The sequence below is a fragment of the Hyalella azteca genome, unplaced genomic scaffold (assembly GCF_000764305.2).
Source record: "Hyalella azteca isolate HAZT.00-mixed unplaced genomic scaffold, Hazt_2.0.2 contig10305, whole genome shotgun sequence".
Lineage (NCBI taxonomy): Eukaryota > Metazoa > Arthropoda > Malacostraca > Amphipoda > Hyalellidae > Hyalella > Hyalella azteca.
The window spans coordinates 116,354-143,337 of NW_025940350.1; the positions used below are offsets into that span (position 1 = coordinate 116,354).

Below are 26,984 nucleotides of genomic sequence, written 5' to 3' on the forward strand. Positions count from 1 at the left end.
CTATAACTTCTTGGAAGTTACTGAACAGGCATTCACAAAATTGCTACTTTATGCATTAGTATCACTCATAGGTATATGAAGTTTCCAAATAAGCTTCAATAAACCATCATTGAATTCCTTTGTGATTGACTTCATCAAACAGAACGAGACGAGTTCGGGACGCGTTCAGCTTGACATGTAGCCTGTAGTACGTTTCGTGCAATCGTGCATTTCGTGCCTTCAATTCCTTGCATCGCCAATTCGCCAGATTGCCAGAAGGTACCTACCTACCGTAGTGGGCTTATGTATCCTTGACAACGATCAGGTGTGAGGTGGGAGCAAGCTGATGACGGGACAAGTCATAAAAAATAATTATATTTATTAAATAATGTCACTGATTTGGAGCCAGCATGCGGAAAAATACATGGAAGTTGAAAATGAGAAAGATAGGCTGTTTGAAAAAATGTGTGGAGGTTGACGGTCCACTTCAAGCTCAAGGGAGTACCTACAGGAAAATAAGGAAATTAGGTAGGTATTGACAATTTGACATGAATACCTATGAAAGCGAGTGCGAGAGTAATGTCCGCTGTCTGGTTCAGTTTGGAAGAGACAACTTGTCAACAATCAATTGAACTGACAGTGACAGTACTGACTCAAGACCGTAGGCTGAGTTGTTAGCTAGCTAGGTACTTGTTAGAGGCCCTAATTTGGGAAAACGAATGTTTTCATTAAAAAAATTAGTGCCAATGACTGCAATGAGCAATGACAAATTGACAATCGGGCATTTCCCATTCGATCCCAATGATTCAGCAGACTCCAGATTTTTATTTGCTTGCCATTTGTCCACTCATCAGATCAAAACTGTAAATTACAGGCCAGGATATAGGTATACAATTTGGAGTCATAAAATCTTGTGTAAATATTGCAAACTTTTTAGCATTATAGCTAGCCTTACAAGTTGCAACTTGTAAATCCTAATCTTCATTCAGTTCATTGACTGCGTAGTTGTAGGCCTATGCCCTATGGCATGGCATCATTGGCATGTCTTGTCACTGTGTGTTGTGTGAGTCGTGAATTGTGATGTCTGTTGTCTGTTGCTTTGCTAATTTTTGGCCTGCTATTCTCAAAGTCTGGCCTGTCCGGGTTCAAACTAGGAAAATGTGCAGAAGCCACACATTAATTAATCAGACAAAAACACCTGTAAATCTGGCCATTTTCACTCATTCCTAGGTATAGCCTTTTCCTGATTCCTCCAAAGTTCAAATTCAAAGATTAATAAAAACCACATTTTTACCTGAAATTTTCAGAATTCACTAGTGAAAGTTGAAACAATGATTTTACCTGGAAATCTGGAAATAATTTTAGTTAACTTCTAGGTTCTAGCTTCTACAGTTCTACACATCATGCAAGCCTGGAAAACATTTACCTTTAGGGCCGCAACTAGAGCTTTCCTGCCATTTCCTGATGTCCAATGATATCTGGAACTGCTAGTCTTATTTATTTATTGGTGCTAGATTTCTGCCAGATCAATTACCTCCTATCTAATTGGCAACAAAAGTGCACAATCAGGCTGCAGCCTGCAAGATTCCAAATGTTTTAAAAGATTGTCATGGTGGAGCTGTGAGATTTCAGAAACGATAGGAAAATTCCAATCCTGAACGGGCTGAACCCATGCGGCCATGCTTATGCAGAAATTTCAAACTGGTGCGGACTGCAGTGGTGCCAACTGCCACAACACTGACAACAGCAAGGATTGGATTTTTTCTACTTGTTTCTGAAATGTTGTGGCTTCAATGTGACAGATTTTGAATACAATTGAAATTTTGTGGCCTGATTGTGCACTTTTATTAACAATTAGCAAAGAGGTAATTCACCTGGCAAAAATCTCTCAGTTCTGGAAGTGGCTGAAAAGTTCTAGTCATGGCCCTAAAGATAGATGTTTTCCACGGAATCCGCACTTGATGACAGCCAGTCAACCTACAGCTACAACTTACAAGTAAAACACTTCACTTGCTGCTACCTTTTTTTAGAAATTTCAAGACTTTTGTCAAGAAAATAGTTCCCAACTTCCAACAATGATAAAATAGCTGCCAATTGTTTGCAACTTGAATGAATGCCCACTGTACAGTCTGCAGTTTAAGTTTACAGTCAAAAAGCCACCCTTAAGCAAAATTTTAACTTCAAAATGACCTATAAAATACCTTGTATAATTGCCAATATCTTTTTCTAATAACAGTATTACCTTCTGCAATGTTTGGATGAAAAGAAATTGTAAAAGCATTTTATTTCAACGAAAAACTTAGTCCTATTAGTACTCAAGTTATGGAAAACTTGTAGCCAAGTCTGTATATATTACAAGAAATACTAAAGGCTTGGTTTTAAAAATTGAAAAAGTTATTGTAACAAATTTGGTGAGTGCTAAGTTGCTAACTGGGAGCTTAACGAAGAAATATTTAGGAAGTGAAATTATCTAAACAAGATACAATGCTTGCTTCTTATCAAAATGTCAGAAGATAATACAACTCAGCAGGTTAGTAATGTCTTAATTTTCTCTGTCTGTGTAGCTACTTCTTGAAAAATTCTGCTTAAATGTTTTTTTTTTGTACATACCTATGCAGTGTAAATAGACAATTTCTATATGTAAATACCCTCTAAATCATAATCAATAATAATTTTTATAAAATAAATAAAATAATAAATATATTGTTGATACAACACAACTTGAAATAAAATTAGTTTGAGAAACTTTGATACATTGTTATCCTAATTATCATCAGTGTAGAAGAAAGTGATGTATTGTTAAATAAACTTATTCCTTAGAAATTTCTGCTATAGGTATAGTTGCATATAAGTAAAGTTGTGCAATCTTGCTTTCTAAAGAAATTTGATTCAATACAATTTCACAAATTGTAAACACTTGTGGCTATAAAAATATCAATATTAACAGCTCAACTGTCCAGTGTCCCTGACTCCATGCTCATGGCTCTAATATAATTGCCATTGTCTTGTGTGAATTGAAAGTGAAAAATTGAATTTTACCTTTTTTTTTGCATTATGGTAGCTGTAATGACACTCAAGTTGAATATGAATATCTTTTCTATTTTTATTTAAGCTAAAAAAATTGTATCCATCAAAGCATCTTGTAGAGTTTTTTATTGTTCAAAATAGAAAAATCAATTTTATATTTTATATGTAAATTATGAAATGTTTATTTGCAGTGTGATGAAATCGAAGCTGTATCTGCAATCTATGGAGATGACTTCCAGGTGGTGGACCAATATCGTAGAGAGTACAGCATTTCGATTTGTGTTGCAAGCCTTGTTGTGCTGCTGCAGGTGAGTAACACATATATCATTTTTGGTCTCTGTATCATTTTTGGTCTTTGGATTTTTATTTTTTTGTTGAAGCAGGTGATAGTAAATATTGTTAGTACGGGTATATGAATATGATGGACAGTGCCTATATGGTTAGCTAAACTTTATTTTAAATTATACCTATTCACTTGATTCTTATATTTTCAGATAAACTCTCTAGCCTTTTTTGATAATATTATTTGATGTTCAAAACTTTGAAAATCTTTGTTATGTCCAACATTTTAGTTGTTATGGTTTGTAGACTATGGTGGAGAGTGATTTATGTTACATGCTTGCTCAAAAACCTTGTACACTGATCATTGTAGAACATTTAGGTAAACTACAGGTATAACAGTTTTATCTACTTAAAAAGTGGAACTAATTAGTGAAATTAGACATTTTTTACCACATAAATTGCAGATGTCTGACCGCACACTTGAATACTGAAGGCCTAAGATTAGGAAGACCACCAACCTGAGCCATCACCTACAATCAAGCAGATAACAGTATAAAATTTATTAATTGCAATAAAAGCTCTTTTATACCTAATAATTATCTTATATTCAACGTCAGTAGTTATTTTTATATAATTCCAAACTGTATTTTTTATAATTTGACTACAGGTGAGACTGCCAGATGAGTATCCCAGCCAAAGTGCACCTCACTATGAGCTGGTGGCAGCTTGGTTACGAGGGGAGCAGCGTTCAAAATTGCGCGAGTGCCTTGATCAAGTTTACTTGTGAGCCTTTATACACTTGTAGTTCACTTAATGTTTGAATTTATTGACCATGTTGCTTCGTTGAAATGCCTGAAGCTCATTCTCAACTTGTGTCAATTATGTCTAGTGTGTCTATTGAATTGGACATTCTAGTAAAGCTTTTTTCTTTTGTCTTCTACTTCATAGTTAGTCAATTTATGGATAATCGCAGCAGTAAATATCAAAATTTCCTGGAATGTTCTAACGGATTTTACCTTCTCCTATTCTCATCAAAATTTACTATAACCATAAGTGAATGATTCTAACATACAAATCTGAATTTAAAAGTGTACTGTTAATACCTACTAAGGTTCAATATTGCAGCCAAATTATTCTTGTAAAGATTTGCAGTGAAAATAAGAGAGCTTCATTTGATTCTTTATCAAAGCATAATGCACCAAATGAATCAATGATTAAAATTGATTATTATGTCTCTGATGTTGTGTATAAAAACATTCAAATACTGCATCTATTTATAATTTATATGGCTTGGAATGATTCAAATAATGAGATGGAAGGAATTTAAACTTACTCTAACTTGCTTTTCTTGTTCTAATAACATTAAAGTTAACATTGCTGTTTACCCATTAATATATACATATAGATCCATTTTGCATACCTGCAGAGAACACGTCGGTGAGTGTGTGCTGTACATCTGGGCAGAACGTGTGCGCGAGTTCCTACAGGACCTTGTTGACCAAGATGCACAAGTGGAAGAAACCATCAAGGAGTTTGAACAGACAAACTTGGTACATAACTAAATTAGTGTGTTTTTCATGCATGTTACTTATTAAAGTTAGTTTTTTCTATCATTGGAGTATTTAATTTCCCAGATAGGAACTGGAATTGAGTAGTTGAGAGTTAATGTGAGGATAACAACATTGCATTTAATAAGTTTTTGGAAGAATTTTTTTTTGTCTGTCATAGACATGATTCTTAAGGTCCAAATGTTACTTTTCCTGAACTTTGGGCATATTATGCTTAGAAAATATATTGTCTCAAATCAGTTATATATACGTACATAATTACCTTGAAGCATGATTTACTCACCTTGAGTATAACTTGGCATTATCAGAGAGTATTTATACCATATATTCTTTTCTTTCGTGGTCCTGAAGGAAAATATAGTCACACCTATTCTCTACCTGTTGAAGTTTGTTTGTCTTTGGTTATACAGCTATGTGAAGCCTCCAACTGTAAAATATTTCACTGAATATTATGATATTAATCGTGTTAACTGAACCTGAAATTTTATTATTATTGAGAGAATAATGAATCATCACAAAAAGGGTCATAGTTTTACATGAAAAATATTTCAATGTCAAGCATAATTATAACAGGGAGGGTGATGGCGTAATGCCAGTAATTTCCGATAAAACCTAATATTAATAATTTTGTGTTTACACACAGTTAAATAAGCCAAGCGCTGGTGATGACGAGAGCTGCCAGAGTAGCGATGAAGGCTGCCCCTCCATCACTTCAGGCGACCTCATCATCGACCGCAAGAGCGTCTTCCAGCCCCACCTGGCGCGCGTCACGGATGTGCGGCAAGTGCCGTGAGTTACGAATGCTTTAACCCACACGTATTCCACACGTAAAAATTGGAACGCGTGCGTTAAATTCTGTTTGTTTCCAATGTGTTTTTTGACACACACGTGCTTGGAGTAACGTTAGAAATACGTTCTCGACACGTTCTTAACATCGGCGTTCATGTTGAGTTAGTCTGAAACATGTTCTCGATTCGTTCTTAACACAGGCGTTCATGTCAATTAAGTTAGTCTGAAACACGTTCTCGATACGTTCTTAACACGGGCGTTCATGTTAAGTTAGTCTGAAACATGTTCTCAATACGTTCTTAACACGGGCGTTCATGTTTAGTCTGCAACATGTTCTCGATAAGTTCTTAACACAGGCGTTCATGTTTAGTCTGAAACTTGCTATCGTCGCGGCCGTGTGCGAAANCGAAATTCCGTTTGTATGACATGCGTTCTCTACACGTCCGAGCTTCAAGTTTTGTGAATCACAGATGCGTTTTCGACGCGTCCGTGCGTTAAGTTTCGTGAGTGTCCGAAATTGCTGAAATTGTTACGATTTCGTGGCACTCGTGTATGCTGTAGTGCCTGTAGATTGTGAGAATATACCTATGTATACGAATATACGATACCGTATAATTTTATTGTTTTGAGTACTTTGGACGGACACGATCTTACTTTAAATTGAAATTCAATCTTTACAAGGCTGAAGTCTTCGTTTGCATGGAAATAATGGTCTGTCATAATAGGCCTTAATTCCCATCAGAACAGTTTTAAGGTTTTATCACTTTAAATTTTTAATAAATATGTGAACCACCTGCGTTTCTCGGTATAATTGACGAGCAATTCAGTTTTTCTCTCAGATTGATGTTCTCTAGTTCCTTTCGTCCAACAATTAGAGTTTTATGAATCTTTTCCAGACACTTAATGTTTTTAAATTTTTTTCCTATTGCCTGTTGTTATATTGTTCATTTTTTTTGATTTACGTTTTCAAAATTTTTTGGCACCGGGATGCTCTTTCTTAATTATATACGACTTTTGAGTTCTTTTGCTTCTTTTTACTTCTGTTGAAAATTTCTTCTTCTTTCTTTGCTGTTTTCTGGGTACTTAACCCTCCAGGAGATTCTTTTTCAATCATATGTCCACCTGTTGAATTCTTCTTATTGTTTTCCCGTCAATTGAAATATCACCCAATTGATTTTGCTCCTGTTTTCTATTCACTTAACTCTCCAGTTTAAGTTTGTCTATCGCTTGTCCACTTAATAAATTTTCCCAGTGGTTTTAATTATAATAATGATAATAATAATAGCGGTTTCAGCGTTTATTAGGCCGAAGGCCTGTCGCCGATTCTTAACATCGTAGAACATCCACTGCTTGTTGCGAGTCTCGAACTCTCTACTCGCTGCTTCAAATTTTGCTTTTGCTCAATCGCCCGGCCTCCTCGCCGATTCTGACCAGAAACTGGCGTACAGAGCTGGGATCGAACCCGCTCCTCTCTGCGCCAATCTTGGTACTCTGAACTGTAACCAATGGGCCACCCTTTCCCGCCGATTGAAATTTTCCTTAATTGTTTTCCCGTCAATTGTAGTCAGCCGACTGAAATTTTCCTTAATTGTTTTCCCGTCAATTGTAGTCTTTCTAAATTATTTTGCGCCAATGGTTGTTATCTTACTACCAGCTTTGTTTATGCAGGCTCGTGTTGAGCCGCCTCAAGCAGAACCGCAAGATCGCGACAGCGACACACAACATCTACGCGTACCGCATCGTGCTGCCGGACGCCGTCATGGCGCAGGACTGTGAGGACGACGGCGAAACTAAAGCTGGATCTCGTATGCTGCACCTCATGGCGGTAAGCAACATAACGATGTTGGAGCATGATTATTCCTCATGATGAACTCAATGGCGGGAAGTCAATTTAAATACTCTGAAGTGTAATGAATTGTTACTCTTTTCCTTAGATAACATCACCCCTCATCAATACTAAAGGTGCAGTAACGAGAGTTACCTGCACCTAAATATGGTCTAAATATAAATATATGCAATACTGCACCAGGTGTTGCCCCTAAAGGTGTAGTAACGAGAGTTACCGCACTATAGGCTCATGAGTTACCCTCTCGTTGCGTAAAAGGTTTCTACTCGTAACCTACTCGTGCCCTTCCGCAGGTACTGGATGTGGTGAACGTTTTGGTGGTGGTGACGCGCTGGTATGGCGGCTGCCACATCGGTCCTGACAGATTCAAACACATCAATGCCGCCACGAGGTCCATATTGGAAATATGCGGCTTCTTAGACGACGCCCAGGGATCCAGTAAAAAGAAGCAAATAAGTACGCGTAAAACCAAATGAAACGCGATGTTGTGTTTATCCTAGAGGACTAAACTGAGAATATCATTTGAAAAGAACTGTAGAACTGGTTTATATAAACTAACTTTAATTGGTGTGCATTGTGATATAAATGCGGAGCATCAGGTTATTTAGTTCAATTATCGATTCTTGCGGTTTTGACGATGAAGTTTAACTTTATGCGCTTGGGTGGAGGCTCTCCCAAATTTGACGTGAAGAAATTTTGGAATTATGTCGTTGAATGGGAGTTTATCAGTCGGTTTTTTATCTAAATTTTTAAAATTCATTTTACTTGGATCAATACTGTGATTGCACAAAGCTGAAGGAAGTTTCTTCTAAGGATTCGATCAGCCTCGCTAAGTAATTTATTGAGTTCCTTTTGGCAAGCTAAAGCCTAATTTAATACTGAATACGTATATATCAATATATTGCAATCTTTCTCCACAAGATAGATTTGTTATTTACTAGCTCAGCTACATCGGTGAAATCGAATTCTAAATTGATTTTTTACCCTAATTTTACTTTTTACCAGACATAGAGCTTAACGTCAGTTTTTTCCAATGCTAATTATATGGCTCTGATAGAAATTATTTTCCGTTATTTCCGCTGTTTCAAGTGAAATATTAGAGTGGAATTTTAAACACGTGGATTTGAGTGAAGTATTTGTGCCTTGCAACATTCTGCAAAAAATGTATATTCTGTCAGGGCTCGCATCTAGTGTATTGATTGCCTCATGATCGCTTATATTTTACAAACCATATCATATATTTTTCTTATGAATAAGTATAATCTAACACGTCTTTCAATTAACGTATAAAGTTGATCACTTTTTACATTGTTTAATTCTGCCTCCTTAGTTTTCCGCGTTATTTATGCTTTTTAGGGAATATTCTTTATGGAAAAAATATTAAATGTAGAAGTGAATGCTGCAGCAGCGGCGGTGCTGCTGTAGTGACGTTCCAATAAGTTATTAAATCAATGCTGGTTATTCCTAGTTTTATCCTCAATACCAACTTATTCGATGATCATACCTTTTCAGAGAGGACCAGAATTCATTAGAAGCATAAAAGTACCGTAATTCAGTGTGAAATGTTCCTGAGGCCTGAGCCTGAATTAATCCAATATGGTGTACATGAATTCAGTTTATTCATCGGATTTTCCATGTTCAATGGCTTTCTGAATTGCGATGCTTCGTGATAGTGATTCATTTTTCAGGTTAGAATTTATTAATTATATTCTATGATCAAGAAAAGTTAGGTAAAAGGAATTTACCTCAAGGATTTCCGAACTTGTTGCAAAAGATAAAGGCTTCATAACGCCAGAAATAGGTTATTATTATTAGTGTAATATGTGTTATAGTTTGATCTTGATCTGGAGTAGCGTTAAACCGGAGTTGATTTCAAAGTTTACGTTTAGTAATTTAAAACTAGTATTTCGAGGGCGTTTTCGAATAAATTGAATTCGTAATTGACTAAAGCGTGCTATCGTGCATCAATCAAATACTAGAATGGTGAGTCGATAAAAAATATAACTCAGTAGGTACTCACTGCAGTGAGTGACAGAGAGCTCATTTTCTCGTCGACGAAAACGTGAGTCACGGACAGACGGACATGGCGAGTACAATAGTGCACTTTTTCCATAAATGAGAAAATGCGCTATAAATAAGAAGCTATCTTCCTCAAAGTGAAATTTAATATAGGTATTAATATTATAGTTATTCCCACATAAAATTTTTCAATCTGTCACATTCGCGTACTTGCTGAAAGTTCTATCGTATTCGCTCGTAACTTCAGCCTTAGAGATAAATTTCACTGATATATAGATTTCGAGAAGTGCTTTGTAAAATCCAAAAGGTGAATGCGGTAAGCTGGGTAAACAACTTATTGAAACACATGCGCATATAAATACTCTGATAAATGCTTTCGAAATCTACTTGAGCTGTCGACCTGTAAACACCACGAGACGAGTAGTTGCCAAGAGACTGCTGAATGGGGGGCGCCAATACTTCAGTCGGTGACGCGCCTCATCTTAACCAGGTAACCAAGTGAGAAGCTGCTAAGTCACGCTGGGTCGCTCACCGTCGCTGAACTACGAAACGACGACACGTGGCTTATAGTCCATGAAGGATGCATCCATATCGAACCCGCGCCTCTCTAGTGCGTCAATCTTGGTACTCTGAACTTTAACCACTGGGCCACCCTGCCCATGGCGGATAGGATGCATCCGTAAGAGTGATATGGCGGATAGGGTGCATCCGTGACCGTAAGAGTGATATGGAGGATAGGGTGCATCCTTAAAAGTGAAATGGCGGATAGGGTGCATCCGTAAGAGTGATATAGCGGATAGGGTGCATCCATATGAGTTAAACACGTGGATTTAACAAGTGTTAGTTTACGTGTTAACGCGACACAACACGTGGATTGTTTCGTGTTAACATGTGTTAACACGACACAAAAGTTTTTAATACAGTGAAGGATGCGGCAAATAAAGTGCAATTGCAAGATGATCTTGACAGTTTAGTTAAGTGGGCTGATACGTGGCAACTGCGGTTTAATGCTGACAAGTGTAAAGTACTTCACCTCGGGAGGAACAATGAACAGCAATAATACAGTATGAGAAGACATAGTTACGACAAAAGAGCAATGATTGAAAAGTCTAGTGTGGAAAAAGATATCGGAGTTTATGTCGACAAGGAGCTGAAATTTTCTAAGCATGTTGAAACGAAAGCTAATACATCCAACAAACTTCTTGGTCTAATCAGACGCTCTCACGAGTTTTTAGATGCAGAAGCGATGAAGCAGTTGTTTGCTGCTGTCGTGCGCCCGAATCTAGAGTTAGGAAACGTTGTGTGGTCACCGAAATTTTAAAAGGACAAAAATTTAATAGAGAATGTTCAAAGACGTGCAACAAGGATGATTCCAGGCTTGAAGGGCAAGTCCTATGAAGAAAGATTGAAGATTGTGTAGCTTCCAAGCCTCAGTTATCGACGTCTGCGTGGGGACCTCATTGAAGTAAACAAGTATACTCATGGTTTATACAAGGTTCCCGAAGGATTACTAGAATTTGAAACAGTAACCAACACAAGGGGTCACTGCTATAAACTAAAAAAACTGCGCTGCAACTTGTCCATGCGACAACATTTCTTCTCGCTTCGAATCACCAATATCTGGAACAACCTCCCCAATTACATCCTTGGCGCTCTGAGTATGAACGCATTCAAGAACAGACTAGATAAAGCTATGAAAAAATATGTTCAGACTTGAAATGCCTAGCACAATATCGATCCCGGTGGAAGTCTAGTAGCTATTTCAAACCATCGTCAGTCTTGAAAAGATACGGTCAAATGACACGATTTTAGATCTTCTGTGAGCAAGTCACGAAAAGTTCATGAATCGGCGACAGGCCACACCAGGCCTAGTCCTTAGCGCCGACATCACTATGTTATGTTATGTTATATGGCGGATAGGGTGCATCCTAGGATACAAAGGTCTGACAGAAGTATGCATCCCAATAATATAGGGATCTGGATAGGGTGCATCCCTAGAACATAGTTATCTGATGGATGGGGTTCATCCCTAGAATATAGGGATCTGACAGATGAAGTAGTTGACGTTTCCGCAGTTTTCGTGTTTCCACATGCCGTTCAGTCCGATGATGGCGCAGTTCTTGTCGCGTCGTTCCCACATGCCGTTCCAAGCCCAGCTATCGAAATCGCCCTGAACGCTACCTGAACGAAATGACATATTGTTGCATACGAATCCATGACTATTGATTGATTAATCATTGACGCGAGGCATTAGGGAAAAATCTGGTATGCTATTTCTTCTTCCACCAGCTGCTGTGCTGCACCAGCCAACCAGCCATCTGACGTTGACAATGCGTTGTTTATACGGTGTTTTAACGAAATAATAATAATGATAATAATCTATACTAATGATGGTAAAACTATTAATGATAAAGATTATAATAATAATAGCGGTTTCAGCATTTCTTAGGCCGATGTAGCCGATTCTTAAAATCGCAGAACATTAGCAGCTTGTCTCGTAATCACCCTGCTCAGTGGTCACCATCTACTCGTAATCAACGTTTTTTCAACGTCACTTGCCTGGAGGGATCTAGCTCTCTCATTCTGTCATGGGCTACACCGATGACCTACCAGAACTCCAGAAACGAAAGCTTCAATAAAAACAAGGTAGCAGTTTCATCAGTTGAGGGAATAGTACGGCTAGACAAGTAAAAAGAACAATGAAGCAGTATCATCCGTTATGGAAATATCATGTCTGAAAGTGGAGGATCACTTCTAAATGTCCTGCGATGACCACAGTGAATTATATCAAATTTGGGAATTAATTTCGATTCTAAAATTCGTGTGTGATGAACGCAGTATAAACTGAAGACTTACCATCAGGGTAGAGCCACTTTCCCTCCTCCACCTCATCCGACAGTCCAATGAAGAAGTAAGAAGCCATGGTGGCAAGTGATATATTTTGAGTGATGTAGTCGTTCATGTCCTGGCTCTGTTTGAAATTAATCGTATGAGCAATCCATGCGAAGTTCCATACCACAGGTTCAAGCATTTTTTCCTTATTTACTTTCTGAACAATTTTTTACAAAGAGACTAATGACATTTAAATCTTATGGTCTATATTCAGTTATAACTAATCAATAATAGCTCTGGAAAATTTTCCAATGGCATCAAAGGCAATGGTATTTTGTATCAAAAAGGAACGTGTCATGGAACTCTTAGTAACACATCAAATGAAACAACGAATTAGTGATTGACAAACTCCTCTGCATTTTTCCTCTAACATTAATGCCAGTAAATTTATTTATACAATGAGTTTCCCCTTTGTCCGCAGATGGTTCCAAAAGCCTTTACACTAATGGCATTAATCATATTTAATATATCTCAAGGAAACAGGATAATTAAGAACCTTGTCTATTTACCTTGATGGCTACCAAGTCTCCTCCTTCGTTTTTGCAACGTTTTGTTCCATCGGCAGCATTTTTCATCTCGTAGACCGGCAACAAGTAATCGGTGCCGACGAGCATGTAGCCTTTGTCTGAACCTTTCAATTACGTTCAAAAGATGTAAAAGTTTCACTTATTTCCACACATGGTCTAAGCTGCTATCGTTGAGCTCATACTTTATATCCCGCATTAATACAAATCTGAAATGTCCCAAAATAGATAGGGCACGCCTGAATAAAAGACTGTGATTAATTTATATCAGTGAAACCTTGAAATATAATTATTAACTAAACTTTAGTATTCAAAAGTAAAACGAACAATGTACTTCATTCCGTTTGTTGCGAATGGACTTACTCTTTAGCAGAACCCAAAGTTTGTAGGAGTTCTGGAAGACAGTATGTACGGTCATGTTCCTCTGGTAGATCTGGCATGTCTTGTGGAAGCTGGAGTATGCGTAGGCGTCGCAATTGTCATTCTGTTCGTTTAGGAAATAAAATTGAATAAAAAACCTGCTTTTATTTCGTGATCTATAAATAGCAACGAATTCAGCATTGAATGAAAATTGTTTTATTTATCAAAGATGTTACGATGAATAGTGGAGTATAATTCGGAAGGAAGATAAGAAATAGGAAAAACAAATTTCAAAAAGGTAAATTCAGAAAAATTTTATAACGCAATTTGATATGCTTGTGAGCATTTAATTCTTGTGCGTCATTTAATTATATTCAATTCTTATTTGATTCTTACCTGTGAGCATATCGCTTGGCACACCGTGCTGTCAGTGGTAGGGGTTATGACACTGAAATGTAACCGTTTTTTTGTTACGCGTATAGAAAGTTAAGGAACAGAGCGCATAGTAAGTTAAAAAACAGGATCTTTAGGAAGTTAATAAACAGTGCCTTTAGGAAGTTAATAAACAGTGCCTTTAGGAAGTTAATAAACAGTACCTTTAGGAAGTTAATAAACAGTACCTTTAGGAAGTTAATAAACAGTACCTTTAGGAAGTTAATAAACAGTGCCTTTAGGAAGTTAATGAACAGTGCGTATAGTAAGTAAATATCTAGAAAGTGATATTTTATGTTGAGGGTTTGTGTTTATCAAATAATTTAAATTTTGTTGTTTTGACGATTGAGTTTTCCACGTTATAGTTATTTTTACAGTGTTCATTTAAAAACTGATCCCGAAACCAGAAATGTATCAGCCCTTATTTGATTTTATTCAATTTTTAAATGGGAAATTATTTGCATAAGTGCGTTCTACGTAAAACGCCCAAAAATTTCATTTTCTGTTCTGGAACGCGACTATGCAGCGCAGCTGGCCATTTTATCAGCTCCTAAATCAGAACTTGCGGATATCCTTTCCATAAAACCTATTTACATTTAAAATAGTATTTTTATAATTATTAGTGATACATAAATATTTTCGGAACATAAATATAATAATGTAATTTCAGGACTCACCCGTTCGGAAGGGTGACGTCGTAGCGCATGTTGGCCAAGGCATTGCTGGTGTAGAATGTTTTATCATCGGCGGTTACCACGGCGACGCAAATCGCCAAGGTGAAGGTGGTTGACACCAGGCGTGACATGGCGGCGCCCTCGACCGTCAATCGATCAGCAAATTTTGATCGATCCTTTGCACTTGAAATATCTGATCAAAAACGGATGGATGCATAGAGTTTATGATTGATGAATGAAAAATATTTTATTGTTTTTTTTTGATGATCGCGCGCACTTGATCATCAATCGGTCAGCAAATTTTGATCGATCCTTTGCACTTGAAATATCTGATCAAAACGGTGGGATACATAAAGTTTATCATAGATGAATGAAAAAATATTTTATTGTTTTTTTTTGATGATCGCCAGCACTCGATCAACAATCGGACGGCGGATTGTGATCGATCCGCTGTGCTTCGAATGGATTTCCTAAAATACTAATGAACAAAATTCTTAATGTTATTCGCAAAATTACTGAGTGTGAGCTAGGTTTTTAATCGTTTGTGATCAATCCCTTTAAGTTAAAATAAGTTGTCAAAATGGTATCTTGGTGCAGAGAGAGCCGGCAATAATTTTTTCACAAAATGAGAAAATAAAATTTACCCTCAAACTCGGGACCAAAAAAAATCTTTTGATATTAAAATGTTTGTTTACTTTAGCGAGCCTAAAGTTACGACGAAAGACGTTAAAATATACAAGCAATGCTGTGGAAATTCAGCTATAAAATGTATAAATCTTTAATAAGTAACCGATTAGAGTTAAAAAATCCATAATTAATAAATAAATAATTGATTCGATATCACAGAAAACTGAAATATAATTCACAAATAGCGAACAAGAAAATCCGGAATTCACTGATGAGCGTTTATCGCATTAATTCTCATATTAAAGTCATATTAGTCGGCCAGCATTAATACCCATATTAAATAAAACACTATTGAAATTATATATACATACGTACTTGAAGCGGCCGGAGTACAGTACCGCTAGTCGCTCACTGCAGCCTGCGCAGCCCCGACGGTACGCTGGACCTGTTGTTTGTAGCTCGTCCTGACGACGATGTTCTGTGTCTTAGTGACCTGACCGCCGCCTTGACGATCAACGTGACCTTTACTGCAGGTGGCGATCAATCGATCAATTTGACTACATTATGCATGGTAATTTGATCGATTTTCATGCCGAGGCGTCCGCTTCACTCCCCATGCGTGTGCATTCATTTCAATGTTTGTACAGGTGCATTCACTTCACTGTCTATGCAGGTGCATGCGTCTTCTCGCCAGCATGCAAATCTGAATTCCCAGTTCATACCGATCACTTCGTTTGTTTGTATTATACATGTGTCATTTATATACCTATTATTTATACGCATTTTATTTCGGCTTTACCCTGTTTTCTATTGTTTGTTGTGTCTAAATTTCGTTTATCTAATTTTGCACATAATGCGTTTGTAAATCGATAGAAAAGTCAATGATAGGCTATACTATAAATAGTGTGAGTAATACAATGTTGTCTGCGAGGAATGATAGATTAAATGCATGGATACGTTTTTTTTTCGTTCCAGGTCATGTGTCACTGTTAACTTACCCGTATAAAAGTCACGCATGTTACACAATCTCGTCAGTGTCGCTCACGCAAAATTTTTACTGACACAACTTTTTCTGAAGAAAAGCTGCTTGATGAGAGGCCTAAAAGTTACATCGTAATCCTGGTTTTTCAAGCGTAATCTCTGACATGTCGAAATAGGCCCTTAGTTCAGGGTTGCTAGATGGGCCATTTTGCCGGCCAAATTAGTCGATTAAGGCCTTTTTCCATTTGACTAAGCAGAGCAAAATTTACGATATTCCTAAACCTAATATAATAATAAAACTCTAAAAATTATTATAACTCACAGTTATATTGAATTATTAATTATTATGTCAAAAAAATCCATTTTAAACGTGAATATTGAACTGTGGAAAGTTTTAAACTTTTTTGTGAGCTCGTTGGCCTTTTTCTGGGTGCCACCGTCTGGCCAGCCTGCTAGGGTTTCCGGCAGGGCAAGACAGGCTTGCGTAAGGCTTGGAGCACGAGCCCTAATTTGGGCTGCAGTTTGTTTACTGTGTTTATTCCAAGCGACGCTCATGCTTACCTAGAATCTTATTACAGGAAACTCTGCCGAGCCTTACGCTTCTGGACTGTTCTGGTAATCTCCTGACGAGCCATATATACGCATTAACTTTTTATGACTTGAGTTACAGGGCTCTTACGTCTGTTTCTTTAACAGGCCCTGAATTTTTTTATTTCGACTTTGCTAACTATTGATTGTGACGATGGAACTGACGAATTTTCTACCTATTTTAGAATTGACGATTTAGCTAGACTCCGAAATTTTTTCTAAAAATATATGATAAATACAGGTGGAATTTTCTTTACTTTAAAATTTTTAGTGGTTGCCGAAAGATGAAGGATTCATGCTTTACTATTTCTCGAATGGCAAAGGGTGCACGTTACATTGGTTCCAAAATATAAAGAAAATTGGCAACATTCATCCTCAAAAGATAAAGTGTACAAGCTTCCATGCTTGCCATTCCCAAAAGACGCGGTGACAGAGGAGAGTTCCTACAATGCATCAACATATCCCGTCATGTGCATGGTAGCAGCTGCATGCTGTGAGCTCTCACTCTGTACGTGCATTGAAATATCGATAATATTTCACGTGTTGGATTAGGTGGATGCGACCTCATGACGGAGCTAAGCTTTACTGATTATCTTCATGATATTAAAGTAATTATATATGATATAAATTATAACCTAAATAACATAATAATTTAAAAATATTATTAAAGTTTGATGAATATACAGAATGTCAAAGAAAATGAAAACGTAATGCAACGCAAGCTTGAGATTCGAGTATGCAGTTTAATCAAAATGAGGGTCATTGTTAAAGAAATTGAGAACAATTAAATCTTTGTGTGAAGATGATTATTGTTCACAGAAGTAGATAAAGAAATATTATATATAATGCAGGTTTAATTTTGTAGGCATTAACCAGTTTTCATACTTGGGAAACGAGTTGCATCACACTCACAAAAATATATGGGTCCTACTGTCAATATAGTGACTCACATATTGCACACAGCAATATTTATGTCACTTAGCAATATTTAAACGTATAGCAATAGACGAATGACGTAGAAAGTTCGCCAATATTAGAAATGTAGTCTCTCATTTATTAAATTAATATTGGTCAACTCAATTTCTTAGTGAAGAAACAACAACATTCTATTATTGGAAGATTTTAGTATATATATTATATATGATTAAAATTTACGGACTCCATAGAAGTGAGTGTTAAAAATACTGCAAACAAAAGAACATAACACGTAATTTCCATCTGAAAAGGAGAGTCATATTCTTTAATATACCCTTTACGAATGCCACAAAAATGTTATTAACTTATTTCCGTGAATAAAAACTTAAGATAAGGATATAATAAAAAACGATTGAAAACTATAAATAAGCAATTATAAATCCAAAAAAATTGCGGGGAAAGACCACCAGCCAATCCGTGGGAGCGGTTGTCTCATATCGGACTAATTTCTTTGTACATATTGTCTACCTAGCAGAAAGACGGCGTAAAAATACCGTTTATGAAGGGAAATTCAAGCATAAACGCAATGCAGAACGCCGGATGTCGGGAAGTAGCGACAAGAGCGACAGGCTGAGATCATATTCAATCAGAAAAATGACTGAATCATGTGTCCACATTGTGAAACACTTTCTTACTCACAGCTCGGGCGCGCTAATTTAGCATCACAGATTACTCAATTCGCGCGCCCACAAGGCAAACGACTTTGAAGCAACATTTAATCAACTTTAATTCAACTAAGTAATGTTTATTTCGACGTAGATTCAACGTCGTTTGCCTGGTGGGCACTGGCCTACTAAAGTACAAACAGTACAACGCTATTTGGACATGGCCTTACGTATTTATTTCCCTGCATAAGTTAGGATCTCTCGGGAATAATACGCGCCTTTCCCCCATTTTTCTCGGGACTGATGTCAATGCTTGCTGTACTCATCCAAAGTCAGAGTCCATTAAAAAATATATGAATTTCGAGTAAAATTTGTGACCACTGATCAGAATTTGTTATGTGACTTCATCTTTTTCGTTACGCATCCGACTTGATTTCGATTTCTATATTAAATATGTTGATGTTTTACGTTCTAAAATTAAGACTGATATAGCTACTAAAAGTGACTTTCATGGGGATTGTTGCTCGATGAATTCACTGTTATAACCATTTAACTTTGGTATTATTTAACTTTTAACTTTGGTAATTAACGGGTATTTTTTCCCACTCGGAAGTGCTGAGTCATTCGCAAGAAAACTTTATTCATGAATTGGAAATTAACGCACCATGAAATATTACGGCAACGTTTCCCAGAACGGAAGCCGTCTCAGCAACCACGAAATCAAACATTGCAACACGCGGGGCTTGCCGCATGGCTTTTTATAACTCTTCATTTAATTTGTTTTCCTGTAATATCATTAGGAAGTGCATTACGTCCTAGACCGTAACAAAGAAAGTCGTTAGCAGTTAAAAACATGGCGATAATGTATCTATAAATCTGTTACTATTAGGTTTCAAACAGTTAAGACCGTTTTTTTGGTTCCGAAATTCTAGCGCTGCTTGGAAAATTGATGTTTGCAAATTTACTGCAGAACATTTGTACTAGAACTGAACTTAATCTCTTCGATTTCGCTCGCAATTCTGCAATTGAATAGGAAAGTAGTAAAGTGCGTACATGGCACAACTCCATGGAATCCGTCATTTCCGGTCGGGAGAATGCATCGGTCTTCCCATGCACTAAACTGTGCCGAGTCGACCGCTCATATAAAGGGCTTCTCACTAGCGTCTTCATCAGTAAGTGCCTTGAGCTCTTCGTGCCAGAACACATCGACAAAAAACGTTCCCGTCTTGCACAGAAAACGACTCCTTCTGCACAGAAAACGCTTCATTTTACACAGAAAACGATCGCATTATAAGCAGAAAACGTTACTTGAGTGCCCTATTATTCTAGGAAAACTTGACTAGTCACTCTTCAAACCGGCTGCAGTCTCGCAAGTTCGCAACAGTTTTCTTCTCAGTCAGAAGGTGAGATTGCAAGAGACTACATGTGTACCGTCAGGAATTATAAGAAATGTAAGCATTACATCACTACTCTTTCAGAATCCAGTGTTGGACGAGATTTTGGATAGGGTTGAAATTAAAGACTGTTGTTAGATGTTGGTTACGTTCAGGTATTCCTGCAGTAAATTCTGACGATTCTTGCCTGGTGGGTTTTTGCACTCTTGAATTTTCATAAATAAAGTATTTTTTAATGACACGGTATGAATGAATTATGAAAATTTGATGTTATGTTTAGTATTCTTTTTCATAGTTACATCGCAAACATTTGTGACGAAGCAAAAATTTGTTTTAGTTTTGCTTGGCTAACAGCAGTGAACAGTGTAGGACTGTAGGTGAGCTACAGACAATGACCTGAATTTCCGAATGAAGCTTGATTGTGTGAATTTATGCCTTTGCACCCTGAACTTTTTAAATGTCTCCTCATCGGACACAAATTGATTACAAATAAAAATATATCGATGCAAATATCGTCCCCTAATTACGTTTACTACGACTTCTAACATTGAAAAATTTCACTCGCGATGTGTCGTTTATTTTAACTAATACAATTACTTAAGTGGTATATTTTCGCTTATGAAAGGCACTTATTCTCAATGTTCACATGACAAACAAGCACAACGCTGTTATTGTTTAATAATTCTTTTGTTAAAATTATTGCGTTTTAATTAAAAAGCGGTTCCTTAACAACTCTGCTGCTCGGTTACCAGATTCATGTTACCCTTGTTGTTGTCCCGCGCTTGCTGCGCCATCCTGTTTAACCTTGAGATGTCTCCAAGGTTTCGGTACTGTGTAAAAAAAATAAATCTGAAATGTTGTTGCTGCCTTCAAAAAGCTTACATGGATCTAAGATTGTCCTTTAAAAAGACTATATATTATTAAGACTATATATCTGCTAATTTGGAAGGTATTTTATGTTATTTTAAAGTTGTCATTTTCCTCATACGCATCTTGAACGCACCGGAAGCTATCGCTGCCCTGCAGCTTAGCAGGTTGTGTCATTACGTAACAAATTTCGTCTACGTCGAGGTATTGTTTCGTTGATGTGCGCATCAGTAGTATTGGCTGTCATCTTTATTAGTATTGTTTGTTCTAAATCTAATTTTTGTTGTGTTTGTTTTCTTTTTTTCTTAAAGATATTCATCACTCGGCAATATCAGTTTTTGAATTGCCGAAGATCACTAACGTTTTCTTTATTTTAAATATAATGAAAGCATAGTATTAAAAAAATGGCCAAAAATATATGAAAGGTAAATAGAATGGATGGTGCAAATAATAATGATTATTTCTTCATCCATCTGTTCTTTACTCTTAAGCCTTTATGCATTATTAGGGTATATTTTTTTCTGTAATATCATTGGGCGTGGGTCTTCTATAATGTCCTCGGAACCGACAAAGGACGACATTTTTGGGCTAACAAAACCTATCAAAAAACCCATTTTCTTGCAGAACAAGATAATGAAGGTCGCCCTGTGCTTGTCGCTCCTCTTTGCCGCCTCAGCCGTTGCTAGCCCAATGTTCGGTGCAAGTGAGTTTTCTCTTAATTAATTAAAAAATTATCTTGATTAGAATTTACATCATTCAGTTGTCAAATTTTGCCCCAATCAATACCCATATATTCGACTGAAAATTAAAAGTTCGATCTAATGCCATAATATACTGTATTCCTTTGACTATTTTAATAGCCATAAATTGTTACAAAAATTATAAAATCTTCTCGAAAGAAGAACTATAACCTTTGCCGTGCGTTTACTATTGCAACAGCTACTTCTTAAAAATAAAATTCAGTCATAAGTTTCCATTTGGAATAGGTATTGTGCGTGTAAACTTAATTAACCCTAAAATTCCCTAGGAATACTTTTTGAACGTGTAAACTTCAGTCATAAAATTTCACTAGGAATAGTTATGGAACATTTAAATTTAATCAGTCATAAAATTACACTATAAATATTTATGGAACTCAAAGTTCTTTTGCTATTAAATTTAATTATTAATAGTTATGAAACACATGAACTTTGTCAGCCATAAAATTTCGCTATTAATGGTTATGAAACGCATAAACTTCTTAAGCCATAAATTTCGCTATTAATAGTTTTGAAACGCATAGATTTCTAAAGTCATAAAATTTCGCTATTAATAGTTATGAAACGCATAAACTACGTAAGCCATAAATTTTGCTATTAATACTTATAAAACGTATTAAATTTCTTGAAAAATAACTCCTATTAACTGTACAGGTGGTATGATGAAGCGCCGGTTCCCCGGTGCACCAGACATGACGGTTCGCATGTACCGTGAGATCCAAAACTCCAACAACGCCCAACGCGAACCTGAGACCAACGCTGCTGCAGGGACCCCGGTTCTCAGAACCAACGTTGCCACGCAGTGAGTGGCGCTGGAGGCGCGAATGAATGAAATTTTCTTCTAGAATTCACGAGATAATATATGTTTCAATTTTATTTTTTATATTTTACATGGCAAGAATTTACAATAAAAATAAATTCGTTATGTTTGAATATAAATTTAAAATAAAGTAATAAAGTCCAATTTAGGAAACCAAACCGGTGAAATACGGTCTATTTCCCTATGTTGATGTCAAATTATTTCAATTATGACTTGTGCCACCGCTTGGTCAAATGCTGCGTAGAAATACTGTTTAATTGTTATTTTTAATTTTAAAAGCATTTTCAGTATATGATTAAGCCGTTCGCGATCCAATCTTATTGTCTTGATATTATGAATTGCTTTCCTTTCTCATATTGAATGATCGTAATCCTATTTGTTTATATCATCACGACTATTTTTGTTATAGGAACACTCAGGACAGGAACTGGATGTTCAGCAACGCTGTTCCAGCGCCTGCACTCACTGGCCCCGCTGACCTCATCGCTCCAGCCCCTCAAATTACCAGCCAATCCAGCGGCCAATCAGCTCCTGCTCAGCTGAATCTTCGCGACGTCCAATACCAGAACGCGGTAGATTCTTCATACTTCTACTCGGACTACCCTACCTCCTTCTACCCGCGGGAATCCTACGGTTACCTCAACTTCCCCGAAGCTGACCTATTCGATGGGTTCTACTCGAAGGGGTACAATTCTTATCGTGGACACAGTCCTGTTATCCCGCGTCGTGGATATTATTAGTACACTATACGTCTATACCTTTTATTAAATGTTATAATAATATATATTATATATGTTATTAGTATATAATATATAATAATATATATTATATATGTTATTAATACACTACTTTTCCATGACGACAAGCGTTCCATTACGCCCTCTCGTTAATATCCATTAACTAAGCACTAAGCATTAACCATAAAATTACCGTTAATCAAGTTAATATTATATTATGTAGAATAGTTTTGTTTAATCTGTTGAAGAAAAGTCGATGGCCGTTCGTTGAAGACAAACATTCTGTAGCGGTTAGGCCACCTGCTTTGAGATGAACATCTTTAAAAAAAAAAAAGTTCCTAACAAAGTTCTGTTCTTTAATTCTTTTTTAGAATAGAATACAATGAATAAGTGGAAGTAGCGAAGACAATGCATGATCTCGATGTGCCGTGATTGCTTATTTGTAAGGAACCAATGTTCATATTTATAATTAAACGTCGAAGAAAAAGGCTGACGTGCTATTTTTCATAACATTCCCATAAATTTCTAGATTGCTTTAAATTATTTCGGTTGAAATGCATTAGCGCAGATATTCCAATAAATTAACTTTTTAAATATGAAATATGCAGTTGCGCACGATTTCTTGTCGGGAGCTAAATTTTTATCTGCTTTACGGTTCATCCTTAAACATCATCAAGGTAGTGAAAACTGAAGTCGAAAATATTAAATAATTTTCTTCTAATTCGGACTACCTTGTATGGCATGAAAATTTTTATTGGAATATTCATATTAAAGTTATTACACATTTGTTATTCACGATGATTCAACTGATGGCTCATGACAGGTGAGAAGGATTTTTTAAAGATGCATCGCATCACTGATATTGAGTTCACTATGACGCATCTTTGATCCTTGTTCATGTTCAACAGTATTGCATTACTATAACTATAGAATATTTTATTATTTAGTATGACTGTGTATTGTGAAGCATTATTAATTACAACGAGTTTGTGAAAATAACATATTTTTACAGTAAAAGCGTCAAATAATAATATTATTGGTCATTCTTTACTACCAGGATTTATTAGATGGCACAAATTAAGGACATGATAAAATTTATATGATACGTGAGATAAACTTTTATTTTAAGTTAGATCGGGTTAATTGGAGGACGAAATAAGCATTATGTTGAACTGTTTATGTTTATGTGTACTACGAATGTAAATGGTTAAGTTTATGTTCAACTTAGAGCGTTCACTGCTATAGGATCCTCGTCGAGTCGTTAGCTTGACGCGTTCACTATAAAGATTCTCATCGAGTCTTTATCTTAGCGCGTTCACTATAAAGATTCTCCTCGAGTCATTATCTTAGCGCGTTCACTATAAAGATTCTCCTCGAGTCGTTATCTTAGCGCGTTCACTATAAAGATTATCCTCGAGTCGTTACCTTAGCGCGTTCACTATAAAGATTATCCTCGAGTCGTTACCTTAGCGCATTCATGCTGCTAGGATCCTCGTCGAGTCGTTATCTTAGCGCATTCACTATTAAGATTCTCCTCGAGTCGTTATCTTAGCGCGTTCACTGCTAGGATCCTCGTCGAGTCGTTATCTTAGCGCGTTCACTGCTAGGTTCCTCGTCGAGTCGTTATCTTAGCGCGTTCAGTGCTAGGTTCCTCGTCGAGTCGTTATCTTAGCGAGTTCACTGCTAGGATTCTCGTTGAGTCGTTATCTTAGCGAGTTCACTGCTAGGATCCTCGTTGAGTCGTTATCTTAGCGCGTTCAGTGCTAGGTTCCTCGTCGAGTCGTTATCTTAACGCGTTCACTGCTAGGTTCCTCGTTGAGTCTTTATCTTAACGCGTTCACTGCTAGGATCCTCGTTGAGTCTTTATCTTAGCGCGTTCACTGTTAAGATCCTCGTCGAGTCGTTATCTTAGCGAGTTCAGTGCTAATATCCTGCTTGGAATCTTATGGAAATAGCAATGCATCATTGAGATCCTTCGTCAGATTTGTTAAAAATTATCATAGACATTTGATGAAATGTAACGTAAACTTCGTATTTGAACGATGTTTAACGAAATTGATCATTGAATGGGTTAAAGAGAACCTGAATGTTATTTTTCGACACTTTCCGCTTTCCTAGAAGAGAATAACAATTAAGTACCTAATCGACGTAAAGGACAATCTTAAATTGGAGAAAATTGAGCTTTAATTGGAGAAAATTGGTTAAGTGCTGCACCAACTTCTGCATTGAATTAATTCGTCTCTTGCATTAATGATTTTCTGTCGTAAAAGCTTTTGCGAACTCAATTTAAAGCGATTGCTTATGAACCAAATTTTTTTCAACGAACTGGGAACAATAACACAGGAAAATTTAGAGCTTTAACGGTTTTATTGCGAAATTCTATAAACTTTTAACTTTTAAAAGCCACTATAAAATAAAATTTTGTAATTTTTTTAAAGAAACAATCAGATGACGGCTGGACAAATAACATTGTTGATATTATTTCTATTTTTGAGACAAGCTGAACCGAGTTTGGTCATTTCTTTTCCCAACCGGAAGGAAAATATTCCAGTGCGGCCAGTTCCAAGAAACACCGCCGAATATGAGGCTGGCAGTCCGCGGGATAATGCAGGTAACTTATTCAGCATTTCCTCCGCACCATCGCTCCTATATTTTGCTACCATCCGATCTCCTACCACCCCATCTCCTGCCATCCGATCTCCTACCATCCGATCTCCTGCCATCTGATCTCCTACCATCCGATCTCCTACCACCCGATCTCCTACCATCCGATCTCCTACCATCCGATCTCCTACCATCCGATCTCCTACCATCTGATCTCCTACCATCCGATCTCCTACCATCTGATCTCCTACCATCTGATCTCCCATACCATCCGATCTCCTACCATTCGATCTCCTACCATCCGATCTCCTACCATCTGATCTCCTACCATCCGATCTCCTACCATCCGATCTCCTACCATCCGATCTCCTACCATCCGATCTCCTACCATCCGATCTCCTCTAGATGCAAAATCTTCCACGGTATCGTGTCCCTCATTCACGCAGCTGGGTGCAAAAAAAAAAACGTGTTTTCTGTCCCAAATTTGAGTGTCGCTAATTACGAATGAGTACTCAACAGTTTGGAGCTGCCCTCGATCCGTGACATTTGGTTCAGCAGTTTGTTCTATAAACCTTCACATCAGAAATGCGGGAAGAACTAAATTGAAGATACTTTACGTATCCTTATCTTTGATAATATTTATGTCAGCATAATATATTATCAAACGCCGAAGACGCTATGCTATGATATTACTGGCATGTGATGCCGCAAGACCAAGAGCCCTTCCTGAAGCTCGGATTTGTCATAGTCACGCTGTAAGATGAGATTTATCTAATAATATATATTTATACTTTCAATATGGATATTATTCACTAATAGCAACCAAGATGGAAAGTTTATTTTCGTCACCATCTTGATGGTAATCGTGTTTCAATAAACAATCAAAATGGAAAGTGAGCTTCATTCCGACCAAACTGTGGATATAGTATGAGCATCACTATCAAGATTTGTATAATGCATTCATCACTATCAAGTTTGGAGTTCTGTTATCATCACTATTGAAAGTGATGATACGCACACATCACTATCAATGCCGGTATTCAGTTCTCATCACCATTGAAAGTGATAACATGCATTCACCACTATCAGGCTTGGTATTAAGTCCTCATCACTATTGAAAGTGATAACATGCAGTCATCACTATCAGGCTTGGTATTAAGTCCTCATCACTATTGAAAGTGATAACATGCATTCATCACTATCAGGCTTGGTATTCAGTCCTCATCACTATTGAAAGTGATAACATTCATCACTATCAGGCTTGGTATTCAGTCCTCATCACTATTGAAAGTGATAACATTCATTCATCACTATCAGGCTTGGTAATCAGTCCTCATCACTATTGAAAGTGATAATATGCATACATCACTATCAGGCTTGGTCTTCAATCCTCATCACTATTGAAAGTGATAATATGCATACATCACTATCAATGTTGCTATTAAGTCCTCATCACTATAATTTGATGGAAATCCCGCACTTGTTCACGCGTTTCTCAGAAGTCACAGCAGTGCGCGGTCAGGGCAAGGTTTGGGTTAGGCCAGACATTACCATAATGGCTTGTACCAACATGACATCTAAACCAATTCATTATAACCTAAAAACTTATTAATAGGTTCAATTTTTCTTTTTATCA

The 26,984-nt window shown here is 36.9% G+C and overlaps 3 protein-coding genes across 3 annotated transcripts; 2 read left to right on the top strand and 1 right to left on the bottom strand.

Moving 5' to 3' along the window:
• The first annotated feature begins 2,189 nt into the window (after nucleotides 1-2,189).
• LOC108673876 (protein IMPACT-B) lies at nucleotides 2,190-8,795 on the top strand. Its single transcript, XM_018161760.2, has 7 exons — nucleotides 2,190-2,509; nucleotides 3,198-3,314; nucleotides 3,956-4,071; nucleotides 4,715-4,838; nucleotides 5,500-5,645; nucleotides 7,314-7,470; nucleotides 7,785-8,795. The coding sequence occupies exons 1-7, from the start codon at nucleotides 2,483-2,485 to the stop codon at nucleotides 7,965-7,967; spliced, it is 870 nt and encodes a 289-aa protein (XP_018017249.1). The 5' UTR covers nucleotides 2,190-2,482; the 3' UTR covers nucleotides 7,968-8,795.
• Nucleotides 8,796-11,372: 2,577 nt separating this feature from the next.
• On the bottom strand, nucleotides 11,373-15,431 carry LOC108673887 (C-type lectin domain family 4 member M). The gene is made up of 7 exons (XM_018161775.2): nucleotides 15,395-15,431; nucleotides 14,396-14,585; nucleotides 13,683-13,734; nucleotides 13,290-13,410; nucleotides 12,912-13,033; nucleotides 12,367-12,481; nucleotides 11,373-11,691 (listed from the first exon to the last, which is right to left on the bottom strand). The coding sequence occupies exons 2-7, from the start codon at nucleotides 14,521-14,523 to the stop codon at nucleotides 11,540-11,542; spliced, it is 690 nt and encodes a 229-aa protein (XP_018017264.1). The 5' UTR covers nucleotides 14,524-14,585; nucleotides 15,395-15,431; the 3' UTR covers nucleotides 11,373-11,539.
• Nucleotides 15,432-19,536: 4,105 nt separating this feature from the next.
• On the top strand, nucleotides 19,537-22,789 carry LOC108673892. Its single transcript, XM_018161781.2, has 4 exons — nucleotides 19,537-19,619; nucleotides 21,054-21,132; nucleotides 21,842-21,989; nucleotides 22,417-22,789. The coding sequence occupies exons 2-4, from the start codon at nucleotides 21,063-21,065 to the stop codon at nucleotides 22,745-22,747; spliced, it is 549 nt and encodes a 182-aa protein (XP_018017270.1). The 5' UTR covers nucleotides 19,537-19,619; nucleotides 21,054-21,062; the 3' UTR covers nucleotides 22,748-22,789.
• Nucleotides 22,790-26,984: the final 4,195 nt, after the last annotated feature.